The 22,867-nt window shown below is 41.0% G+C and overlaps 1 protein-coding gene across 1 annotated transcript; it reads left to right on the top strand.

Annotated features, from left to right (window-relative positions):
- Positions 1-559: 559 nt before the first annotated feature.
- On the top strand, positions 560-21,660 carry LOC139545154 (vacuolar protein sorting-associated protein 37B-like). Its single transcript, XM_071352602.1, has 4 exons — positions 560-967; positions 12,946-13,117; positions 18,130-18,212; positions 18,547-21,660. The coding sequence occupies exons 1-4, from the start codon at positions 863-865 to the stop codon at positions 19,027-19,029; spliced, it is 843 nt and encodes a 280-aa protein (XP_071208703.1). The 5' UTR covers positions 560-862; the 3' UTR covers positions 19,030-21,660.
- The last annotated feature ends 1,207 nt before the right edge of the window (positions 21,661-22,867 follow it).

Below are 22,867 nucleotides of genomic sequence, written 5' to 3'. Positions count from 1 at the left end.
TCTGAATCACATTTTATCCTGATACCAGATTTGAATTGACGCAAATCCCTTATAGTACAAAACAGTAATAGTATTGTGATACTTTATTCTTATGGCAATACTAGGTGGAAATGGTAAAGGCATCTCCGCTTACATGTCAACAACTAAGCTTCTCTCTCTGTTAATGTGTAAATGTGTACTGTGTTCAGGACAGAGAGGTGCCTTCGCTGGAGACTATTTTTGAATTCTTTGCAAATCAATGGGAAGTGCATTATCTTCAAACTATGACACTATCATTGCTGATTTTCAATAGATTACATTTTATGTTGATGCTGTCTGATTCTTGATTTTGCACAATTAAATGTGAATTTACTGATTGAACTAAGATATGACTGTCATTCTGAACTAGGCTACTGAAAACATATTGGTTGTTGTTGCCTATTGGTTTTACTGTAGCAGAGATGGCTCTGACTGTAGTATATTTAGATCATAGCATTTCTAAACCTAACACTAATACTGTACTTTTTCTCTTATTATTTTTACAATTTCAAATTACAACACAATAACAAAAAGAAACAGGATATCACTACACTTATATTTTCTCTGAAGAAACTTAAAATAACTATACTTTTTATTTTCATATATAAAAAAAAACCAACAACTATACTTTCTGTAATGTATTGTCTTTGGTATGATGTCAAATCCCCACCAATCCTGTCCTAGAGACCCACAGCTTCCGGTGATACTCTAGCTTTTTTTTTTTTAATCTTCAGCCAGTCACCTAGCTTGATGCTGTTGTTTATTCTCCGGATCGCGTGAACTCGGTGAAGTGAAGGCCCGAAAGGATCCGCGAGGCAAAGAGAGGAACACAGCTGTGACAGAAATGTCTGGTTTTGGGAACAAGTTTAGTTCGTACTCGATGACACAGCTCAACGAATTGCTTGAAGATGATGACAAACTCAACAGCATTGTCCAAGAAATGGAAGAGGTAAGCCACTATAACAATATGACTATATCACTTGGGTTTTCTGCTGCATTGTTTCAATGTCAAGCCCTTTGTTTAGCTTTCGCCAGCTTGTAGGGTAGGCAACGAAGCCTCCAGGGAAAGTTAAGAATTTGCGGAACAATGACATACTTCCCAATATATATATATATATTTACCTCAGTTATGTTCGGGGAGGTAGAGTAGCCTATTTCGATGTCATGTGTGTTACGCTCTTTTACGACCTTTTTAGAACGTTGCTTTCTTACTCGAAGTAACCTTCCTGGAACTCGAGACGTTTCGTAGAATCGAAGCACTGGTGCAGTTTGCATTTTTTACAGCGTAACAAGCAAAAACACTCGCAGTGATTGACAGTACAAGAAACATGACAACAATGTTGTAGTTAAAATGTGCAGAATCCTTCCCATGTTTGTCTTGGTAGTAGATTCATCATGATCAACATGTAATGAAAATAGTAAAAATACGTACTTCCTCTCTGGGGAGGGAGTCCAGTATTGTGGTTGGTGAGTGACAAAGCAAAATACTGTACGCTATGTTGCCAAGCTGCAGCAATGACATGACATACAGTTCAGTTCAGCTGGTCAGAAAGGATCTGTTTGGGAAACGTCAATTGCAAGACCCAATAGGGCAGGCATTCACACTTATTTTTGTTTAAATTGGTGCAATGCCTCGAAGTCATGGTCATGCGCCCGATCTAAAAATATTAAATTTTCACTTGTATAACCAGCATCCTTTTTAGCCCAGGGGAACCCTGCCCCGAACACAGTTTGTTAGTAAATAAATGCATATGACCACAACTGGCCATTTTTAAGGACACTGATGACAACAAGCATGACGTTGTCAGCTGCTAAATGGACTTAGTTGCAAACTGTGCCATGGCATTCTGCTCAACAAAACATAATAACTTTCAGTACTTTGTTAGATTATATTGAATGTAAACTACTCCACGGCTTAATACTGATGATTGCTTAAGTTTTCAGTCCTCCTTGGTCAGGACTTCTAGTATCACACAAAAAACAAGAACCTAGCTGTCCCACTGTATGTGAGGGTGAACTTACTTGGTTCCTAGACATGAATTCCATAGAATCCTCCTTTCCTACAGATGGATCAAGGCCTTCATAATCTGTAAGGTCTTTAACTGACATTGTAAAATAATCAATGAAACCAGCAAGCATTGATTTGCTTGTCTCAATGTGCTATCATCAGAGATCAGCTTTTTATAGTCCCAAGTTCCTTTTTTATTACTCCCTCTATCTGATTCTAGCTGACCATGGTTTCGTTTTACTCCGTATGATGCAGCAACAGTTTGTGGCATTGGAGTTGAATGCCGATAGGGCTATATATCACAGAGCTAATGCTGTAGGTTACCAACCTTGGACCTTCAGCTATGTCATTACAGGTTACAGAGGGTGGTGTATTGACCTGGCAGTGGAGGGAATTAGTCATAGTCTGTGTACCAAATGGCACCCTATTCCCTATACCCCTTTTGAAAGTAGTGCTGCTCTATGTAGGGAATAGGGTGCCATTTGGTACACAGTGAGATAAGTGAGAAGTGCTCCTAATGACTGGAAAAGGCAGTTCTGGCTAACTCAGGACACACCTCATTGAGTAAGTTGGGAAGTTCTGCACCTTTATCATATGATGTCTGTGTGTATATTGTAAGGGGACAAAGGCGAAGCTGCTGGCTGTCACAGCTCTGAACATGTGAATGTAATCTGAGCAGGTACAGTACAGTAAGTAAGTACACTGTGTACTGCTCCAGGATTGAGAATTCATTGAATGCATACCTGTAAGTATAGACACGTGTACACTTCCGGCTAGCTAACACATTTGGAAACGCCCTCGCTGGCGCAGTTATTGTGTGCAAATGGGGTTACATTTAAATGTGGTCTGTTCTTATTATTTGAGATGAAGAATAATCTCAGTCTGAATCTACACGAGTCTCTTCTGTTTGGTTTACCTTGGTTTCGTATCATAGGCTACATACTGACTGTTTTATGTTTGTCTGGCAGCCAGACATCAATCAACATTTACATTTTAATAATTTAGCAAACACTCTTATCCAGAGAGACTTACAGTAGTGAGTGCATACATTTTCATACGTATTGATATCAAATTATATTTGTCACATGCTTCGTAAACAACCGGTGTAGACTAAGTTGTGCCCTACCAGTAGATATAAACCTACTGTTCTAAGTTAACTCTGTGTATTATTATTTTACTGCACTCTCTAATGGCATGTGTGGAGTGTGTGTGTGTGGTGCATGTTAGTCAGGGACAGACGGGGACTATAGCTGCCAGACTGGCCTTGGTTTGATCAGGCAGCAGAAACTGCACACTATTTTCAACTCAACACATCCAGCTAAGAATAGCATATCAAGCAAGGAAAGTTCCCTTTGAACAAATGTTACAGGGAGGATCTGGATGCCAGAGTGCTGGGTGACCTAGTTGTCTATCACCACATGGTGTATCTTATGATTAACTTAACATGTGAAATGTACAAATTCTAAGTGAATTTGAGTTTAAGCTGATTGTCTACAGTCATTCAGCCTCTCTATGTGAATTCCTTCCATGATCAGTGTCTCAGCAGGCAAAGCCTCTTTCTCAGTGGAGCGATTGATGTGATTGTAGTTAGAGACCGGAGGAAGTAAAATAACATAACCACAGGTGTAAGCCAGTATCAGTCAGTGAATAAGAGACTGTGATATGTAACTAGACCTATACCAGGCCTGACATTGAGACATGTCCTCTTTATCTCACTCCCTGTTTGGGTTCTCTTGGACTGACAGGGCTCCAGACTAACCTTTTCCCCTACTAACTTTTTCAGTTGGTGATGACCAGGCCATGATTAGGTGGAACCCCCCCCTCAAAAAATGTGTGCAGCGTCACACAATACATTTGAGTCATCATCTTATAAGTTATTATAAAGTCATTCACAATGTTTTATTAAGAAGTGACAGACTACTGAGATGGTATTCAATAAATAAGTTCTAACATGTCCAAACAGGAATTCATGATTCAAAATATTTAGACATGCAACCTAATCCAGTGATTTGTCATGCATTTTGGGTTAACAATTGGGCCAAAATAGGACTACAGAATTGTCAGTTTTTTTGGTTCAATAGAGATGAATTTGCCTTCATCTGTGTGTGCACTAATATTATATATAGGCCTAATTCAATTTGTGGTTATTCACCATATGAGGAAGTGGAAACTCAAAACACATTAGCTAGATCGTAACTCTAATGATAAAATTAATACCCTTGTCAAACCAAAGGCCTTTGAAAATTAATTTCCTATCAATTTTAATCTCTTTCTAGAAAAATGTGATTTGCTGGTGAAACTTTGATAATTTCACAGGTAATTTTGGTGGGTCAAAATCACATTTCATTAGAAATTCAAGTCCAAGTTTTTTTTTTTACAGACTTTTAGGGATATGATACCACAGAGGTAGGATTAGACAGACAATTTCAACCATTTAATCCTAGAAGTACCCACGAACGACTCAAAATCAATAATAAGTAAACATCCATGATCATAGTCTTTCACAAATTTTGATTTCCAAATATGTGTTTTATTCCTACAAATAAATCTAACAGAATTTACTTTTTTGATGTTGTTAGAAGAAAGAAAAAGGAATTGACTTGGGTAAATTATTCTAGATAAACCATCAGTCTTGCACAAAAGAACACAACTCAATTTTGAGTCATCACGTTGCAGCCACTGATTTAAATAATCTCTCATGAAATTAATTATACTATCAATGTTGAAAGATTCTCTGAAACATTTTGTTGTGATAACAATTCTTCAATATTTAACTTTGTTTTTAACAGGTAGGGAGGCAATGTTGACTTGAGTCACAGCAATGAATTGGCATGATATCACATTTGTTAAGGTTGAGTCAACCCAGAGGCCATAGAACATTTCTTGATTCTGTCAATAGCCAAGGGAGGAAAAGGGCAATATCATCTGCAAATTGACTGATATTTATATCTTTACCAAAAATATGGATCCCTTTTAAATTCTCAGATTTGTTAGATACGGATCCCTTTTCGATTCTCAGTAAATTGTTGGCTACAATAAATAAAAGAGTGGAGATTGGACAACCCTGTCTAATTCCTCTAGCAATAGAGAAACGAGGGGATGTGCCATTACTCATAGCCACCAAACTGCTAGTATCATGTCTATCCACTTTTTTGGCCTGATATTAGAAGGTTCTTGCTTTCGGTCTACAAAGAGGGTATTGCTAATCCTATTTTACCTCCTTCTTTGAGACAGGGACTAATAGTTTTTATGCCCAAACCAAAGAAGAACTCTCTTTACTTGAACAATTGGAGACCTATCACATTGTTGGCAACTGACTAAGTTACTAGCCCATGTCTATGCTAATAGGCTGAAAAAGGGCCTTGATGATATCAGTGAAACTCAACCTTCATTAAAGGAAGGAGTATTCATAACCATATACTATTGATATTTTAGATTACAGTGAGTTAATAGATGGCTTTATATTGTGTTTAGATTATAATTTTTTTGACACTTTAGAGCATAACATTTTTATTTAGAACTATCTCTACTTTTGGGTTCGGAGAGAATTTCTGTAAAGTGATAAGGATGATGTAACAACAGCCCTTATCTGTGGTATATTGGCCATATACCACACCTCCTCTGGCCTTAAATATAACACCTACTGCTAGTTGCCATGTAATAATCTAACAGTAAATGTCCTAAAAAAACAACTTTACAATGGCTTAGTGCACTTGCAATGTGACTAGATGGTCACAGTCTGGAGCCCTGACTGAGCTCCAGAGGAGGCTCCAAATGAAAGCCTTTGTTTGGGTGTGATGCTGCCTCTGGCCTTCTGAGCTCTGTGGCTGTATGTGTGTTTATCAAGCATCAGAGTAGGAGTGCTGATCTAGGATTAGGTGTTCCCTGTCCATAAAATCATATTAATTATGATCTAAAAGGCTGAACTGATCCTAGATCAGCACCCCTACCAACTCTGAGCCGCTTGATACAGATATGGCCGCTGTACTCAATCCCCACACAGCTAAAAGCCTCTGCCTTCAGCATAATAACGTCATTATGTTATATGGCATCTTAAATAGGGAGAAAAATAATATGTTGAGCAGCACACTCTGTCTGGTGTGACAGTTTTGGTGTTCCCCTGTTAAATTTGTTCCTCATCTTCTGTCACTGTACAGAGAAAGTGGAGAGCCAGTCATTAACTATTTCCTTCCCCTGCAAAACATAGTGTTTTTTGGGGGGGGTTTGACAGAACAAGCCTGCAGTCATGGACGCTATTTAAGGAAGTAATTTTTTTTCTCCAGTGCACTGCGTTGGAGTGGCTTATTGAGACACGGTTCTGAGAAGTTAGTTAGTTGGTTGTATGGTTTGGTCAGCTCAGGTCACGGCAGTACAGTGTGGGAAGCAGTGAAGCACAGTGGTTATGAATGCACTTAGCCTCTGGCCTTGTCTGAAATGTTGTTTTCTCTCTGTCACCATTCATACCCATCCACTCGCAGCCCAAGTCCACACTGCTGGCTGGCTTCTGTCATTCCATGACAAGATCATTTGTTTTGGAAGAAGTGTTCTACTGCTTATTAGGCTAGTTAATTCATTTTCAGAGCTGGGCCACATGATGCTGTTCACGCCCAAGCTACTCGCTTTTTCTGTCCATGTAGCTTGATGAGACTGACCCGAGTCATGTGGTAAAATGACTCGAGTCATTGCAATTAGTTATGTTCGTTTTCGCTTAGCATTTAGCTAACAGCGTCTGAAATTTCGCTATCAGTTTGTGCAAATTTAGTTAGAATTATAGTAGAAGCCCCAGAGTGCGTTATTTTTTTTGGAGCTACATACAGTACCAGTCAAAAGTTGGGACATACTTTCTCATTCATGGGTTTTTCTTAATTTGTATTATTTTCTACATTGTAGAATTATAGTGAAGACCACAAAACTAGGAAATAACAAATATGGAATTGTGTAGTAACCAAAAAAGTGTTAAACAAATCAAAATATATTTCAGATTCTTCAAAGTAGCCACGCTTTGCCTTGATGCCAGCTTTGCACACTCTTGGCATTCTCTCAACCATCTTCATGAGAAATGCTTTTCCAACAGTCTTGAAGGAGGTCCCACATATGCTGAGAACTTGTTGGCTGCGTTTCCTTCACTCCGCGGTCCAACTCATCCCAGACCATCTCAATTGGGTTGAGGTTGGGTGATTGTGGAGGCCAGGTCATCTGATGCAGCACTCCATCACTCTCCTTTGTCAAATAGCTCTTACACAGGCTGTAGGTGTGTTTTGGGTCATTGTCCTGTTGAAAAACCAATGATAGTCCCACTATGCGCAAACCAGATGGAATGGCGTATCGCTGCAGAATGCTGTGATAGCCATGCTGCTTAAGTGTAGCTTGAATTCTAAATACCGACAGTGTCACAAGCAAAGCACCATCACACATCCTCCTCCATGCTGGGAACCACAGATGCGGCGATCATCCGTTCACCTATTCTGTATCTCACAAAGACACGGCGGTTGGAACCAGAAATCTCACATTTGGACTCATCAGACCAAAGGACAGATTTCCACCAGTCTAATGTCCATTGCTCGTGTTTCTTGGCCCAAGCAAGTCTCTTCTTCTTATTGGTGTCCTTTAGTAGTGGTTTCTTTGCAACAATTCGACCAAGAATGCCTGATTCACGCATTCTCCTTTCAACAGTTGATGTTGATGTCTGTTACTTGAAATCTGTGAAGCATTTATTTGTACTGCAATCTAAGGTGCAGTTAACTCTTATCCCCTGCAGCAGAGGTAGCTCTGGGTCTTCCTTTCCTGTGGCAGTCCTCATGAGAGCCAGTTTCCTCATAGCGCTTAATGGTTTTTGCGACTGCCCTTGAAGAAATTTTCAACGTTCTTGAAATTTTCCATGTTGACTGACCTTCATGTCTTGAAGTAATGGTGGACTGTCGTTTATCTTTGCTATTTTGAGCATTTTCTAGCAATAATATGAACTCGGTCTTTTACCAAATAGGGCTATCTTCTGTATACCACCCCTACCTTGTCACAACACAACTGATTGGCTCAAACATATTAAGAAGGTAAGCAATTCCACAAATTAACTTATAACAAGGCACACCTGTTAATTGAAATGCATTCCAGGTGACTACCTCATGAATCTGGTTGAGCGAATGCCAGGAGTGTGCAAAGCTGTCATCAAGGCAAAGGGTGGCTACTTTGAAGAATCTCAAATATAGAATATATTTTGGTTTGTTTAGCACTATTTTTACTACATGATTCCATATGTTCATAGTTTTGATGTGTTCACTATTATTTTACAATGTAAAAAAGATAAGTAGGTGTGTCCACACTTTTGACTGGTACTGTACATAGACACACTGGCTTTACTCAAACCAGTGGCATGTTGTTAGTAAAGATTAAAAAAGTAAGGGGCCTAAATAGCTGCCCTGGGGAATTCCTGATTCAACCTGGATTAGTTTGGAGAGGCTTCTATTAAAGAACACCCCCTGTGTTCTATTAGACAGGTAACTATTTATCCACAGTATAGCAGGAGGTGTAAAGTTTTTCCAGCAGCAAACTATGATCGATAATGTCAAAAGCTGCACTGAAGTCTAACAAAACAGCCCCACAATCTTTTTATCATCAATTTCTCTCAGCCAATCATCAGTCATTTGTTTAAGTGCTGTGCTTCTTGAATGTCCTTCCCTATAAGCGTGCTGAAAGTCTGTCAGTTATTTTACTGTAAAATAGCATTGTATTTGGACAAACACAATTTTTCCAAAAGTTTACTAAGGGTTGGCAATCAGGCTAATTGGTTGGCTATTTGAGCCAGTAAAGGGGGATTTATTATTCTTAGGTAGCGGAATTACTTTTGCTTCCCTCTAGGCCTGAGTGCACACACTTTCTAATAGGCTTAAATTGAAGATATGGCAAATAGGTGTGGCAATATCGTCCTCTATTATCCTCAGTAATTTTTCATCCAAGTTGTCAGACCCTGGTGGCTTGTCATTGTTTATAGACAACAACAAAAAATGTCACCCTCACTTTACGGGATTCTAAATTACAATGCTTGTCTTTCATCATTTGATCAGTTAGACTTGGATGTGTAGTGTCTGCGTTTGTTGCTGGCATGTCATGCCTATGTTTGTTAATCTTGCTGTTTGTTAATCTTGCCAATGAAAAAACTTTATTAAAGTAATTAGTGATATCAGTGGGTTTTGTGATGAAGGAGCTGAGTTTGCCTATTTGGCCAAAGTTTTATTTAGGTGCTCCAGATCTTTTTACTCTGATTCTTTTATATAAGTTATCGTTGTTTCATAGTATAGTTTCTTCTTCGTTTTATTCAGTTTAGTCACATGATTTCTCTATTTGCATTACATTTGACAATCTGTTGGGCTGCCAGACTTATTTGCCATTCCTTTTGCCTCATCCCTTTCAACCATACAATTTTTAAATTCCTCATCAATCCGCTGTGATTTAACCATTTTTAGTCATTTTCTGAATGGATGCATGCTTATTAGTAACTGGAATTAGCAATTTCATAAATGTGTCAAGTGCTGCGTCTGGTTGCTCCTCATTACACACCACAGACCAACAAATTATTTACATCAACAATAGAGGTCGACCGATTATGATTTTTCAACGCCGATACCAATTATTGGAGGACCAAAAAAAGCCGATACCGATTAATCGGCCGAATTGTATTTATTTGTAATAATGACAATTACAACAATACTGAATGAACACTTATTTTAAGTTAATATAATACATCAATAAAATCAATTTAGCCTCAAATAAATAATGAAACATGTTCAATTTGGTTTAAATAATGCAAAAACAAAGTGTTGGAGAAGAAAGTAAAAGTGCAATATGTGCCATGTAAGAAAGCTAACATTTAAGTTCCTTGCTCAGAACATGAGAACATATGAAAGCTGGTGGTTCCTTTTAACATGAGTCTTCAATATTCCCGGGTAGGAAGTTTTAGGTTGTAGTTATTATAGGAATTATAGGACTATTTCTCTCTATCCGATTTGTATTTCATATACCTTTGACTATTGGATGTTCTTATAGGCACTTTAATATTGCCAATGTAACAGTATAGCTTCCATCCCTCTCCCCGCCGCTACCTGGGCTCGAACCAGGAACACATCGACAACAGCCACCCTCGAAGCAGCGTTACCCATGCAGAGCAAGGGGAACAACTACTCCAAGTCTCAGAGCGAGTGACGTTTGAAACGCTATTAGCGTGCACCCAGCTAACTAGCTAGCCATTTCACATCGGTTACACCAGCCTAATCTCGGGAGTTGATAGGCTTGAAGTCATAAACAGCGCAATGCTTGAAGCATTGCGAAGAGCTGCTGGCAAAACACAAGAAAGTGCTGTTTGAATGAATGCTTACGAGCCTGCTGGTGCCTACCATCACTCAGTCAGACTGATCTATCAAATCATAGACTTAATTATAACATAATAACACACAGAAATACGAGCCTTAGGTCATTAATATTGGCGAATCCGGAAACTATCATCTCGAAAACAAAACGTTTATTCTTTCAGTGAAATACGGAAACGTTCCGTATTTTATCAAACGGGTGGCATCCATAAGTCTAAATATTCCTGTTACATTGCACAACCTTCAATGTTATGTCATACTTACGTAAAATTCTGGCAAAATAGTTTGCGATTAGCCAGGCGGCCCAAACTGTTGCATATACCCTGACTCTGCGTGCAATGAACGCAAGAGAATTGACACAATTTCACCTGGTTAATATTGCCTGCTAACCTGGATTTCTTTTAGCTAAATATGCAGGTTTAAAAATATATACTTCTGTGTATTGATTTTAAGAAAGGCATTGATGTTTATGGGTAGGTACACGTTGGAGCAACGACAGTCCTTTTTCGCGAATGCGCACTGCATTGATTATATGCAACGCAGGACACGCTAGATAAACTAGTAATATCATCAACCATGTGTAGTTATAACTAGTGATTATGATTGATTGTTTTTTATAAGATAAGTTTAATGCTAGCTAGCAACTTACCTTGGCTTCTTACTGCATTCGCGTAACAGGCGTGCTCCTCGTGAGGTAGGTGGTTAGAGCGTTGGACTAGTTAACTGTAAGGTTGCAAGATTGAATCCCTGAGCTGACAAGGTAAAAATCTGTCGTTCTGCCCCTGAACAAGGCAGTTAACCCACCGTTCCTAGGCCGTCATTGAAAATAAGAATGTGTTCTTAACTGACTTGCCTAGTTAAATAAAGGTGTAAAAAAAAAAAGATCGGCGTCCAAAATTACCGATTTCCGATTGTTATGAAAACTTGAAATCGGCCCTAATTAATCGGCCATTCCGATTAATCGGTCGACCTCTAATCAACAACATGGGAATAACTACAAATTGTATTTTATGACCCCTTATACACTATATTAGGCCCAGCCTTTGGAATGTTGGTTTTCCTAGATATGGCTACTATATTGTGATCACAGCATCTGATGGATCTGGATACTGCTTTCAAGCAAATTTCTGCAGCAGTCGTAAAGATGTGATCAATACACGTTAGATTTAAATCCTGTGCTGTTTGTTACTAACCTGGTAGCTTGACTGATATCCTGAACCATGTTACAGGCACTAATTACAGTTTGAAGCTTTTTCTTGAGTGGAAAGCTTGATGAAAGCCAGTCAATATTTAATTCACCCAGAAAATATACCTCTGTTGATATCGCGCATTTCACACACGTTATCCAGATACTGACTAGCTATTGGTGGTCTATAGCAGCTTCCCACAAGAATGGGCTTTAGGTGAGGCAGATGAACCTGTAGCCATATTACTTGAACAGTATTTAAAATTACATCCGCTCTAAGCTTTACAGGAATGTGGTTCTGAATATAAACATCAACACCTCCATTGGCATTTGTCTTTTCTGTAGGTTTTATAACCATGTATTGCTACCATTGTATCGTTGAAGGTATTATCTTAGTTTCAGATAGTCAGAATTTGAATGTTATCGGTTACTACCAAGTTAGTCATTTCATGAATCTTGTTTCTTTAGCTAAATATGTTAATGTGGGCTATTTTTAGCTCTTTACTGGGATGCTTGATTGTTTGCATTGCTTTACTGGGAAGCTTAGCAGACGTTTACATGCTCATGTTATTTTTGTTATTGCAAGGTGGGCTGCACACAGTGAGCTTCCTACTAGAATACACTGCCTCAGTGCTAACAATATAACTCTGGTTCATAGGCACCTGATTACTGCAAACAATAGCTGTAGGATCAGCAGAGGCATTCAGGGCAGTTAGAGGAACATAAAATAGGTTACTTATATTGTGTCTACCAACGCCCCTGGTATAATGTACTTTTGTAGTAGGATTATGACAACTCATCGATACAATGGTAGGGACTAACTGAGCTGGGCTTGGGTCACTGATAAGTCATTGTCTCAATGCAGCCTTATAATGCTGTGAAAGGATCTAGCAACCCAAATTATGCTATTGGATCCCATCCTCCTTATAAAATGTGTTTTGTTTCCAAAAGGTATCGAAATTGTCAACAAAAGTTACACCCATTGCACTGCAATAACATGTAAACATCTTAATAGGCGTTCCAGTGGTGTATTTGATCAGCGCATGTGCTAGCACTCCTTATGTGAGTGTAGTTCAGAAAAAGAGAATATGCTTACTTGCAAACTTTATACTGTATATCCGAACTCAGAATCAAGTATGCTTCCCAAAAATAACATGGTCACTGTGGTAGAATGTTTATTTTGATTGCCGATTTTCTGATTGCCATCAGGTAGTCTGATTTTCCAGATGTGTCCATGTAAACAGGATTATTAGGGAAATCTTTCTTCTTGCAAACATTTTAATCTATTGTATTTATCTGACTATCCACAATAATCGCATTATTGTATTCATATAATCATACTCAATGTCTGTGTGATCCTTTGTATGTTGTAGATGCATGAGGTGCAACAGACCAAGGAGATGATCCTGGCCAGTAACCGGAGCCTGGCAGAGCAGAACCTTCAACTGCAGCCCAGACTGAATCACCAGAAGAGCCAGCTCACCAGGTGCTACAGCTCCCTACAGGAGAGCTTCGAGGCCTACCAGGTTCACAAATCCAAACTAGGTAATATATGTTAAACTAGGTAATACACGCTACAGAAACAAGACTAAGGTTCCTGCCCTATTGGCCATTCTGGCTCAGATGAGGCTTTCTTACGGTTTGAATTTATATATTTGAATTTGAAATGCATGACTGTTGACATGAATAGGTTGATATGATAAGCTTTTATTTTGGTTGACATGGTTTGTGTGATGGCTTGACGGTTTGAAGAAGTTCAATGCTATTACCCGGATTGCCAAATTGACAACTCACTTTGAGCTTTTGAACATTGTAATTTACTGTCATGGCGCGTAGTTTGTGAGTTTGCATAATATTTTCCTCTTGTTTGTTCTTCCATTGGATTATGACACACAGACCTGACCAGTTTCTCCAGCTTTTCCCATCAGAAGGCCCATATAGTGGCCCTAACCCAGTTTAATTTCCCCTCCTGCAGTAGCTCATCTCTGCCAGTATTGAGCAGGATCCAGCATTGAATTGAAGGGGGGGGGGGCACAATACCCTATAATGACAAAGTCAAAACATGTTTTTAGAATGTTTTGCAATTGTATTAAAAATGAAATACAGGAATATCTCATTGACATAAGTATTCACACCCCTGAGTCAGTACTTTGTAGAAGCACCTTTGGCGGCGATTACAGCTTTGAGTCGTCTGTGTATGACTGTATCAGCTTTGCACATCTGGATTTGGGGATTTTCTCCCATTCTTCCTTGTTAGATGAAGAGCAGCGGTGAACAGCAATCTTCAAGTCTTTCCTCAGATTTTCAATGGGATTCAAGTCTGGGCTTTGGCTGGGCCACATTGTTGTTCTGAAGCTATTCCAGCGTTGCTTTGACTGTATGCGTGGGGTCATTGTCCTGTTGGAATGTATATCTTCGCACCTGTCTAAGGTCATTTGCACTCTGAAACAGGTTCTCTTCAAGGATTTGCCTGTATTTGGCTCCATTCAATGTTCCCTTGATCCTTACCAGTCCCTGCCACAGAAAAGCATCCGCATAGCATGATGCCGCCACCACCATGCTTCACAGTAGGGATGGTGTTAGACCGGTGATGAGCTGTGCCTGGTTTTCTCCAAACATAGTGCGTTGCATTCAGGCCAAATAGTAACATGTTTGTCTCGTCGACTACAGATTCTTTTGCCTTATGCTCTGTCTTTCATGTGCATTTTTGCAAACCCCCATCATGCTTCCGTCTGGCTATTCTTCCATAAAGCCCAGATTGGTGACGTGCTATAGAGACTGTTGTCCTTCTGGGGGATGTGAGTACGTAGACCCATGAGCCACTGTGGCTCCCATGAGGAGTTCTGTTTTTTTGTGGCCCCCACCACCATCAAAGTTGCCCATCCCTGATCTAGGAGGTCGATGAACACTTCCTTGGACTTCATGGTATAGTTTCTGCTCTGACATGCAGTTTCAACTGTGGAACCTTTATCTAGACAGGTGTTTCTTTCTAAATCATGTCCAAACAGTTGAATTGGCCACAGGTGGACTCCAAGTTGTAGGGACATCTCAAGGATGATCAAAGGAAATTGGATGCACCTGATCTCAATTTGAAGTGTCATAGTAAAGGGGTGTGAATACTTATGCAAATGAGATATTTCTGTATTTCATTTTTAAGGTCCAGGCAAGTTTTGTAGGAAAATGGTTAACTTATTGCAATTCTACACATTTTTAAATGGGTCAGAGAGAAAAATGTACAGTTCTAATAGCTAATCTCATGCTATTTGACATATTTTGCAATGAGGCTGAGAGAAAATGTTGCAGTTTTAAAGTTAATTTCCTGTAATTCTAAACATTTTGTGTTACATTTGACGTGTTCATCTGCTATCTGGGGGGCCCCCGAGCTTTAGGGGATCCCCCCTGCCTTGCGGGGCCTGTGGGGGTGCATCCTACGCCACTGAATAAATTGACTGCTGATACTTATGACCTGGTATGATGCGAAGGTTGCCAGGCAGCCCCCTCCAAACAGCATGCCAACATTTCACTTCAGTGTTTGTTGTGGATGTAGCACTCACTGATAAAGTTAGTTTGTCTTTGTATTCTCCTCTAGTCACAAGAGCAGTGATTTGGCCCTCCTCAATGCATAGGCTGCCATTTACCCTCCTGTAGCTGAACAGGCTTTCTGTCTCTCTCTGCCTCCTTTTGTACACAGTAGATGGTATTGTGCTTTTACATTGAGATTTTAGTAATTTAGCAGACGCTCATATCCAGAGTGACGTAGTGCATTCATCTTAAGATGGCTAGGTGGGACAACCAAATATCACAGTTCTAGTATGTACATTTTTCCTCAAAGTAGCTATCAGTAAAGTCAGAGCTAGAAATTAAAGTGTGAGTGTTAGTTCACAAAATACATGTTCTTTTTTGGTGTGAGAGGGGATGCTGTGGGATTATTTAAGATACTCTTTGAAGAGGTAGGGTTTCAGATGTTTTCAGAAGATGGGCAGGGACTCTGCTGTTCTAGCTTCAGGGGGAAGCTGCTTCCACCATTGGGGTGCCAGGACAGAGAAGAGCTTGGACTGGGCTGAGTGGAAGCTGCCCCCCCCATAGGGGTGGGAGGGCCAAGAGACCAGAGGTGGCAGAACGGAGTACTCAGGTTGGAGTGTAGGGTGTGAGCATAGCCTGAAAGTAGGGAGGGGCAGTTCCTCTTGCTGGTCCGTAGGCAAGTACCATGGTCTTGTAGTGGATACGAGCCTCGACTGGAAGCCAGTGGAGTGTACGGAGGAACGGGGTGACATGAGAGAACTTGGGAAGGTTGCAGGGGTTTGATGGCACAAGCAGGGAGCCCAGCCAGCAGCAAGTTGCAGTAGTCCAGACGGGAGATGACAATGCCTGGACTTCTATTCCCATGCTCTACTTGTGTGACTGTTGTATCACGGAAGACCTCGCCACCTGCCATTTGTTTGTTGATGGCAAGTGTGCTTTTGTCAAATGTAGGATACCGGTTTCCCTGTGTGCTGGCTGGCGCTGGCTGTCCTAGTTGTGGATTTGCTGTAAGCAGCAGCCGTAGTGCATCTGCATGGGAAGGACAGAGCAGGGTTGTGTCCCAAATGGCACCCTATTTTTGCGCAATATAGTGGATAGGGTGCCATTTGGGAGACAGCGCTGGGAGCAACTGAACTCAGCCATGTGACCCAGATGAAAAGCATGGTCTTACGGCAGAATCAACCCAGTATTGTTTGGTCTGTGTGTTTCCTTTGCATACAGTGACTCCCTCCATCCTCCACCATAGCAACTGCAACAGGGGTGCTTCAGAAGATTCTCTAAGGTGGCAGTGAGTGGGGACCAGGGTGGCAGGACAGACTGTGCCCCCCTGCCCCTTAGTACAACAGCGGGCTGTTGTGCTGCTGGCGTGTGAGGGCAAAAAAGCACGGGAGGGAGGGAGGGAAAGAGCGAGAGGAAGAGAGGCCAAAAACTCCCCCCTCACTGTCAGTGGAAGCTGGTCTGTATCCATTACTAAATGGCAGTCTCATGATCCCTGGGTCCAAACTGTGTGTGTGTTCCACTCTGGTCTTTCAGAGGTGGAGAATCATTCCATTGTGTGGAGGAGTGCTGATGCTCGTGTGAGTCTGTCTCATTAGAGTGGAGAGGGGATGAGAGAGTCATTTGGCTGGGCCAGAGGAAGAGCTTCTATCCTCCTAACACTTCACTCTGCAACTCACACCTACAGTACGCTTGGATTTGGTTCTAATACACTACTTGGAACATGTCTAGTTCACAAACATATCAAACGATCTCAGTCATGTCAATTGGACCGATGACCACTTCCCCTCCCTGTCCTCTCTGTTTAAAAGTTGTTTTCCTGTGATATTAGACAGACAGTAGTTCTCTCTCTGTCAGTGTGATCATTCACTGTGAGTGGGTGCACTCCACTGGCTGAGGCAGCTGTGAAACGCCTTGCATCATGCCCGGGGAAGCTGGTTAAATTAAGCCAGTTTTATCTGACACTGCGCAGGGAGGTGGAGGGGGCCAGGCCTTTGTCTATGCTTTACCGTGTTTTCTCGATCGGCCTTTCTTTTTCTATCTGTCTCTCTGTCTTTCTTGCTGGAGCTCCCTGATGTATAGCTCAGATCTGTCTTATTCTGACAAGTCAAATGGGTTTACACATACATACTTATTTTGTTATTACACAAACATTGTAATAACAGATATGATTTAAAAAAAATAATGCATACAAATTTTTCCAACCACTCATGTTCTCGTCTTCTAGGCTACATGAGTTCTGTCTTTCTGTAAGGTGTGATTTGTCCAGTGTTGGTGAAATGTGGGTGAGTTGGCATTGGCACCACACTAGTGGTTAGGGATCATAAACCTAGAGTTTTGCTGTGTGATCTGGTTGCTTTGGTGTCCGGTCCTGCATGTAATTCCAGCAGCTCCTGCTGGTATTGTCTTTCAGTCAGCAGACTGACTCAACACAGAAACCAGGCTGGCCTATCGTTCAGATTCCTTGGAGATTCCCTAACTGGGCCAAATAGCACCCCATACTCACAAAGGGCTCTGGTCAAAAGCAGTGCACTATTTTTGGAGTAGGGTGCATTTACAGACACAGGCCCCAATATATTTCAGTTCACCACTCATTATGAAAGACAGTCAGTCTCTTTGCTCAGAGTGGTTCTATCCTGGCAACTCGTAATGAGGCCTTGGTTTTGGTGTCAGAGGTTGTTGTAGAGAATGAGTGACGGCTGGATATGGAGCTGTGTGTGTGTTCCCTGCTCACTGGTTGAATACTCCCTCATACTTCTGTAGCAGTCATCATGTGAGTCAGTGTCTCATGTTATTGAGGCCTACTCATTATTTTCAGCAGTACAGTTTCAACAGTCGTGTGACTATGAGAGGCGACTGTTTGAGATTAATTCTAGTTGCGGTCGTAAAACAAAATGTCAACTTTTGTCTTGTCCTTTCCGTTCTCCTCTGTTCAGACCACATATTTCCGAGTGTTGTCACTGACATGATGAATTCTAGCTGCATTCGTAAACAAAATGGTAACTTTGTTTATTTTATTTTTTCTCTTCTGCTCACAGACCACAGCTCTGGGAACAGTTCATTGGACACATTTCTTGCTCTATTGCAGGCAGAGGGAGCCAAGATTGAAGAGGAGACAGAGGTAAGCAGCATTACAACACCTCTCTCTGTCAAAGGAAGGCCCAATGTGTCTTGCGACATCAGTTTAAACACTGTGTGCTGCCGTTCCTGTTTTTATTTCCGCTGTGGCCATGAGGGCCTATCCATTTATGGTTTATTCATCTTATTATTAATCTAGTTACAAGTTGGGGGAACACCTCACATTTGTTCTTTAGTTTTGTTACTGTCGAATCCTCACATCTATTCATCACGTTGTTTATACTTTATTATTTATTTATTTTTCCATAAAAGGTGTGCATGGAATCTCCAGACTGCTTTCTTGGAATGTTTTTAAACCGTCCCTCTTTTCTAAACAGAACATGGCGGACTCCTTCTTGGACGGGGACGTCACCCTGGATGCCTTCATGGACTCGTACCAGAGCAACAGGAAGCTGGCCCACCTGAGGAGGGTGAAGATTGACAAGCTGCAGGAGATGGTGCTGAAGGGTGGACAGCTGCCTCGGGTCCCAGTCTCCTGCTCCCATCCTCAGGAGGTCTCAGCCAGGCCAGCCCCCCTCTACACAGAGGCCAACAACCACAACCCCTTTCCAGTGCCTCAGCCCAGGAGAGCCCCCCCTCCACCTCCAGCCCAACAACCCCCAGCTGTAGCCCCCCAGCCCCAGCCTGCTGTCTTTTCCTACCCTGCCACCCCATACCCCCCTATCCCCCCCAGGGCGGGCCACCCTTTGCTCAGTGTCAACCCTGGGTACCAGCACCCTTTTGTGTCTCAGTACCCCCCTGCCCTGCCTCAGAGGCCTCCCCCTCGCATGGCTCCGCAGTCTGGCTTCATGATTCAGTAGTGAAGGGGCCACAGTAAAGGTGCATTACAGTACACGCAGTGGACTTGCACTGCAGCCTCGCTGGAACTATCTTCTGTGTTGTCAGGCTGTGAGCCTCTATGAATACGGTGCAACGTATCGCAAAGGGGGTTGATTGACTTGCTAAGGCTGGTCTGGGCATGTCCAACTGAAGAAGAAAAAAACAATCTATACAACATCGAGATTGAATTTGCACTCTTCTCACCAGAATCAGAACTCCATTGCTACAACACTCCAGAAAGGACTTGACCTACCAGTCTGTCTATGTCTGCAAAGCTAAATCCCTCAGCGACAGGGCTTTAGATGTAGTCTAAAGTCAAATAAATGTCCATGTATGGTTCACTGGCCTCAGTAGCCTGGACTGGCCATCACCCCAGTTAAATGAGCCCTAGGTTTTTGCCACTTTGTCCCAGTCAGAAAGTCCATGCCCCTCAGTTATGTACTCAGTCCTCCCTTTTCTCTTGATGGTGCCTCGTCTGAGGTATCTAAAGGGAAGGGGGACTATAGCCGTTCATCGCTGTTTCTCATCTGATCTACTGTGTCATTTGAATTGGTTGTTTTTATGTTGCGTTACCAGAGACTGTTCACGGAAGATAATGGCGAACCATATGCAAAACGAACAGAGACCTTACTGTGCTGTTTTTAAAACTTATTTCCCAGGTATATCTGCACAAACCTGTATACATTATATTCTGACTTATTGACTTATTTCCATAGGGTACTTAGAAATGTTGAGACTTCTTCTTAAATTAATTAATATATATTTAGAGTACTAATGTCTTACAGGATGCTGGATGCTTATTTTTTGCCAGAAAGGAGTGGACAGACATTTTACAGAAAATGTGAGGTGGGTGCATCTCTTCTCCAGCACAGGGATTTGTCAAAGGATTGTATGGATTGCATGCTCAATCCAATACGGAGGACAGTTGGTCTCTGTCGCTCAGGGAAGATATGTGCAAACATGCACTGATAAGGGTGGGTGGGGCTCTTGTCACAAACACACTGAACCCTGGGTCTCTTGCTCTGGCCTAATGAAGGATCTGTCCATGGCCATATAATACATTTTCCTTAACTATATTTTAGTCCTTTATCTAATAAGCATATTTTATGCTCGACAGTTGAGACATTTGTTTTCCTTTTTACCTTTTTTTTGTCTTATCTTTCATCACTCCTTTCATCATTGAATTACCTTTTTTATCTTGATTTTACTTGGGTACATGTTCTAAAGCTTATCATTCTTGATGTTTTAAGTCATTGCTGTTGAAACAAGATTTAGTCTATATATCTTAAACTGTGATATAACCATATACTCCATGTAAAATCAAGCATATAACTGAGCCAGTCATCCACAGTTGTGAGCAGTAGCACCCTCTGTATGTAGACAATGTTTGTGTTGGGCTCTAAAGATTTCATTCGGATCATATTGACTGAACACCAAAGATTCCATGTCATCTTAATGTCTCTGAAGTTGTTTATAAAGTAACCGTTGTGTAAAAGTACTATTTTCATACCTTCCTGCATATCCATTTGTTAGGTTTATACCCAAATGGCAGTAGTTTGAGGTGTGCACATTTTAACATATGTAACCTATTGTTTCTTCACACCAGACACCATATTCAGGAAATGGAGTCTGGATCAAACATAATTCTGTACCCATCTAAAATGTCTCTTGCACCATTTTTATTACAAATACTTATCCTGAAGGAGTCACATATCCTAAAACGGTGGTTGGTTACCTTGTCCTACATGCTGCAGTTGTGCGCTGTTAAAGAGCCACTTAGTGCCTACACTGGACTGATTATGGAGAATCATACTGTTCTAGACTTGATCTGTGAACACTGACCATGCTTGACTGCTCTGCTGCTCTGGATCCCCCTAGCCTAAGAACATACATGTATAGTATGTTCCTAGCCCTTTGCTAACCATACCATCAATGTTTTACTTCCCCTTGGCTGTGGCCCAGTTCAGTTATCCAACTAATGTGATGGTTATGCATGCCTGGGGGCAGGAAACGCTTGAGTCTGTCTGCCTGTCAGGATTCAACTCCCCTAACTGGTGCTATGGGGCTGGTGCCACCGCTTCAGTTTGCTTCTGAATTTGTGCTTGAGAGGTATGTCTTCAGGGACTGTGCCTAATGCTTGTGTGGTACTTGTACCGCTTCTTTATACCATCAATAGAAGGTGGTTTGCCTGCCCTGGGGTAGGTGACCACTAGTTCTGTTCTTATGCATATCTATGTTTCACCAACACAATAGGACTCCTAGAGTTTTTAAATGTGTCTGATATCGAACAAATGCATATTTTTGATAAATGGGCCACAATCGGAGCAATACGTTTGCTTGGGATTTATTATATACCCATTTTGTTTGACGAACTTGCATTTCTAACAAACTGTTAAACAATGATTCATTTCAGAGTTTTTCTCTGCTGTAGTTAGCTGTTTGTCTATAACTGGCATAGTTCAGCTGTTTGGGCTGCTTTAAAATAGACATTTGTAGTACTCATTTTCATACATTGTTTGCTATGTTATTCAATGTAATGTTGTAGGTCTTTTAGCTTTTAAGATTGTAGAGGTGGTTGGTGGAATTATAAAACTATTTTTAAGGATGGTGAATCAATCAAGTGTGTTTTTTGTTGTTGTATTTGTTGTCTCTTGAGTTGCATCACACCAAATCACAAAGCTTGACCTGTAAGTTTAATGTAGGTTGTTCGGGAGTAGAGCTGGTACAGTTGCCCATTTCAACTTAATTCAGAATACTTAGAAAGGTTATATTCTAAAATGTGAGATTAACAATGACATCTGAGCTTGGAATGAACTTTCAATGGAGTTGATCTCCCTCTACGGCCTAGGCATCACAGTCCTATTCCTGTAAGGCTCTGGTCAAAAGTAGTGCACTATGTAGGAAATAGGGTACCATTAGGAACACAACCACGCTTACCTACTGTCTCACTGTTAATATATTTTGCTGTGAAGATGTATACATTGTCACATCTTATGTTAAATGTTATAATGAACATTAGAGTTAGAGGAAGGTTTTTATTTTATTTTTATGAATCCTAATTACAATACAAGAGCCAGCCTTGATGGTAAAATCAAGCTGCAGGGTATATTGAAACAAGACTGCCATCTAGTGTTAATGTACTGACATTGCCATGAAGTATAATTACTGTATGATGTTCCTTGGACAACAGGGGAGAGTCTCAATTGCATCCTCTCACGTCCTCTCTCGATTCGTTCTCAAAACCCATTGGAGGAGGTCAGAGAGGCGGGACCTCTGGATGAGAAAGCCAATGGGTTTTGAGAATGAAACAAGGAAGCACAGGGTATGTAATTAAGATTCTCCCCGTGTGTGTATATGTCGTCTCTGGGACAATATTTAGCTATGGTCTAAAAATGAACATATTCAGACTTTTCCTAATCTAAACAGAAATCTGAAGTGTATGGATAATGATATGACAGATTGGCTGCCTGGTAGGTGTGTCCAATAGGTGTGCATTCAATACAAAAAAATGTTATTAACAACAATCAATGTCAATGAAACCGGACACTCGACTTAAGAACTACCTACACTGCTTTGAATTCATTGTAGACTTCTCATTTATGATTAAACTAATTTAGCTTTGGCAAATTCTCTCCAGTGTTAAACCCTTTCTGATACAGCCAAAACATTGTGTATTTTGAATGCACCCCAAGTGACGTGCAGATGTATGCATTATGTTATCATAGCTACATCATGACCGGGTCAGGGTACAGAACAGAAAACCACATTTTTGGAGGAATGGCAACAGAACCAGCAACGAAAGTCATCTCTAGTGTTCTG

This window comes from Salvelinus alpinus, chromosome 19 (genome assembly GCF_045679555.1).
Source record: "Salvelinus alpinus chromosome 19, SLU_Salpinus.1, whole genome shotgun sequence".
NCBI classification, from domain to species: domain Eukaryota; kingdom Metazoa; phylum Chordata; class Actinopteri; order Salmoniformes; family Salmonidae; genus Salvelinus; species Salvelinus alpinus.
Note: the sequence above shows the minus strand (reverse complement) of the source record. Positions and strands in the feature narration are given on the sequence as shown.

What these genes read in the sequence shown, in the direction of transcription:
- LOC139545154 (XM_071352602.1), top strand. Translation starts at nt 863, where the DNA reads ATGTCTGGTTTTGGGAACAAGTTTAGTTCGTACTCGATGACACAGCTC. An exon ending in TTGTCCAAGAAATGGAAGAG is followed by an intron (nt 968 to 12,945) that starts GTAAGCCACTAT and finishes TGTATGTTGTAG; the next exon opens with ATGCATGAGGTGCAACAGAC. An exon ending in AGATTGAAGAGGAGACAGAG is followed by an intron (nt 18,213 to 18,546) that starts GTAAGCAGCATT and finishes TTTTCTAAACAG; the next exon opens with AACATGGCGGACTCCTTCTT.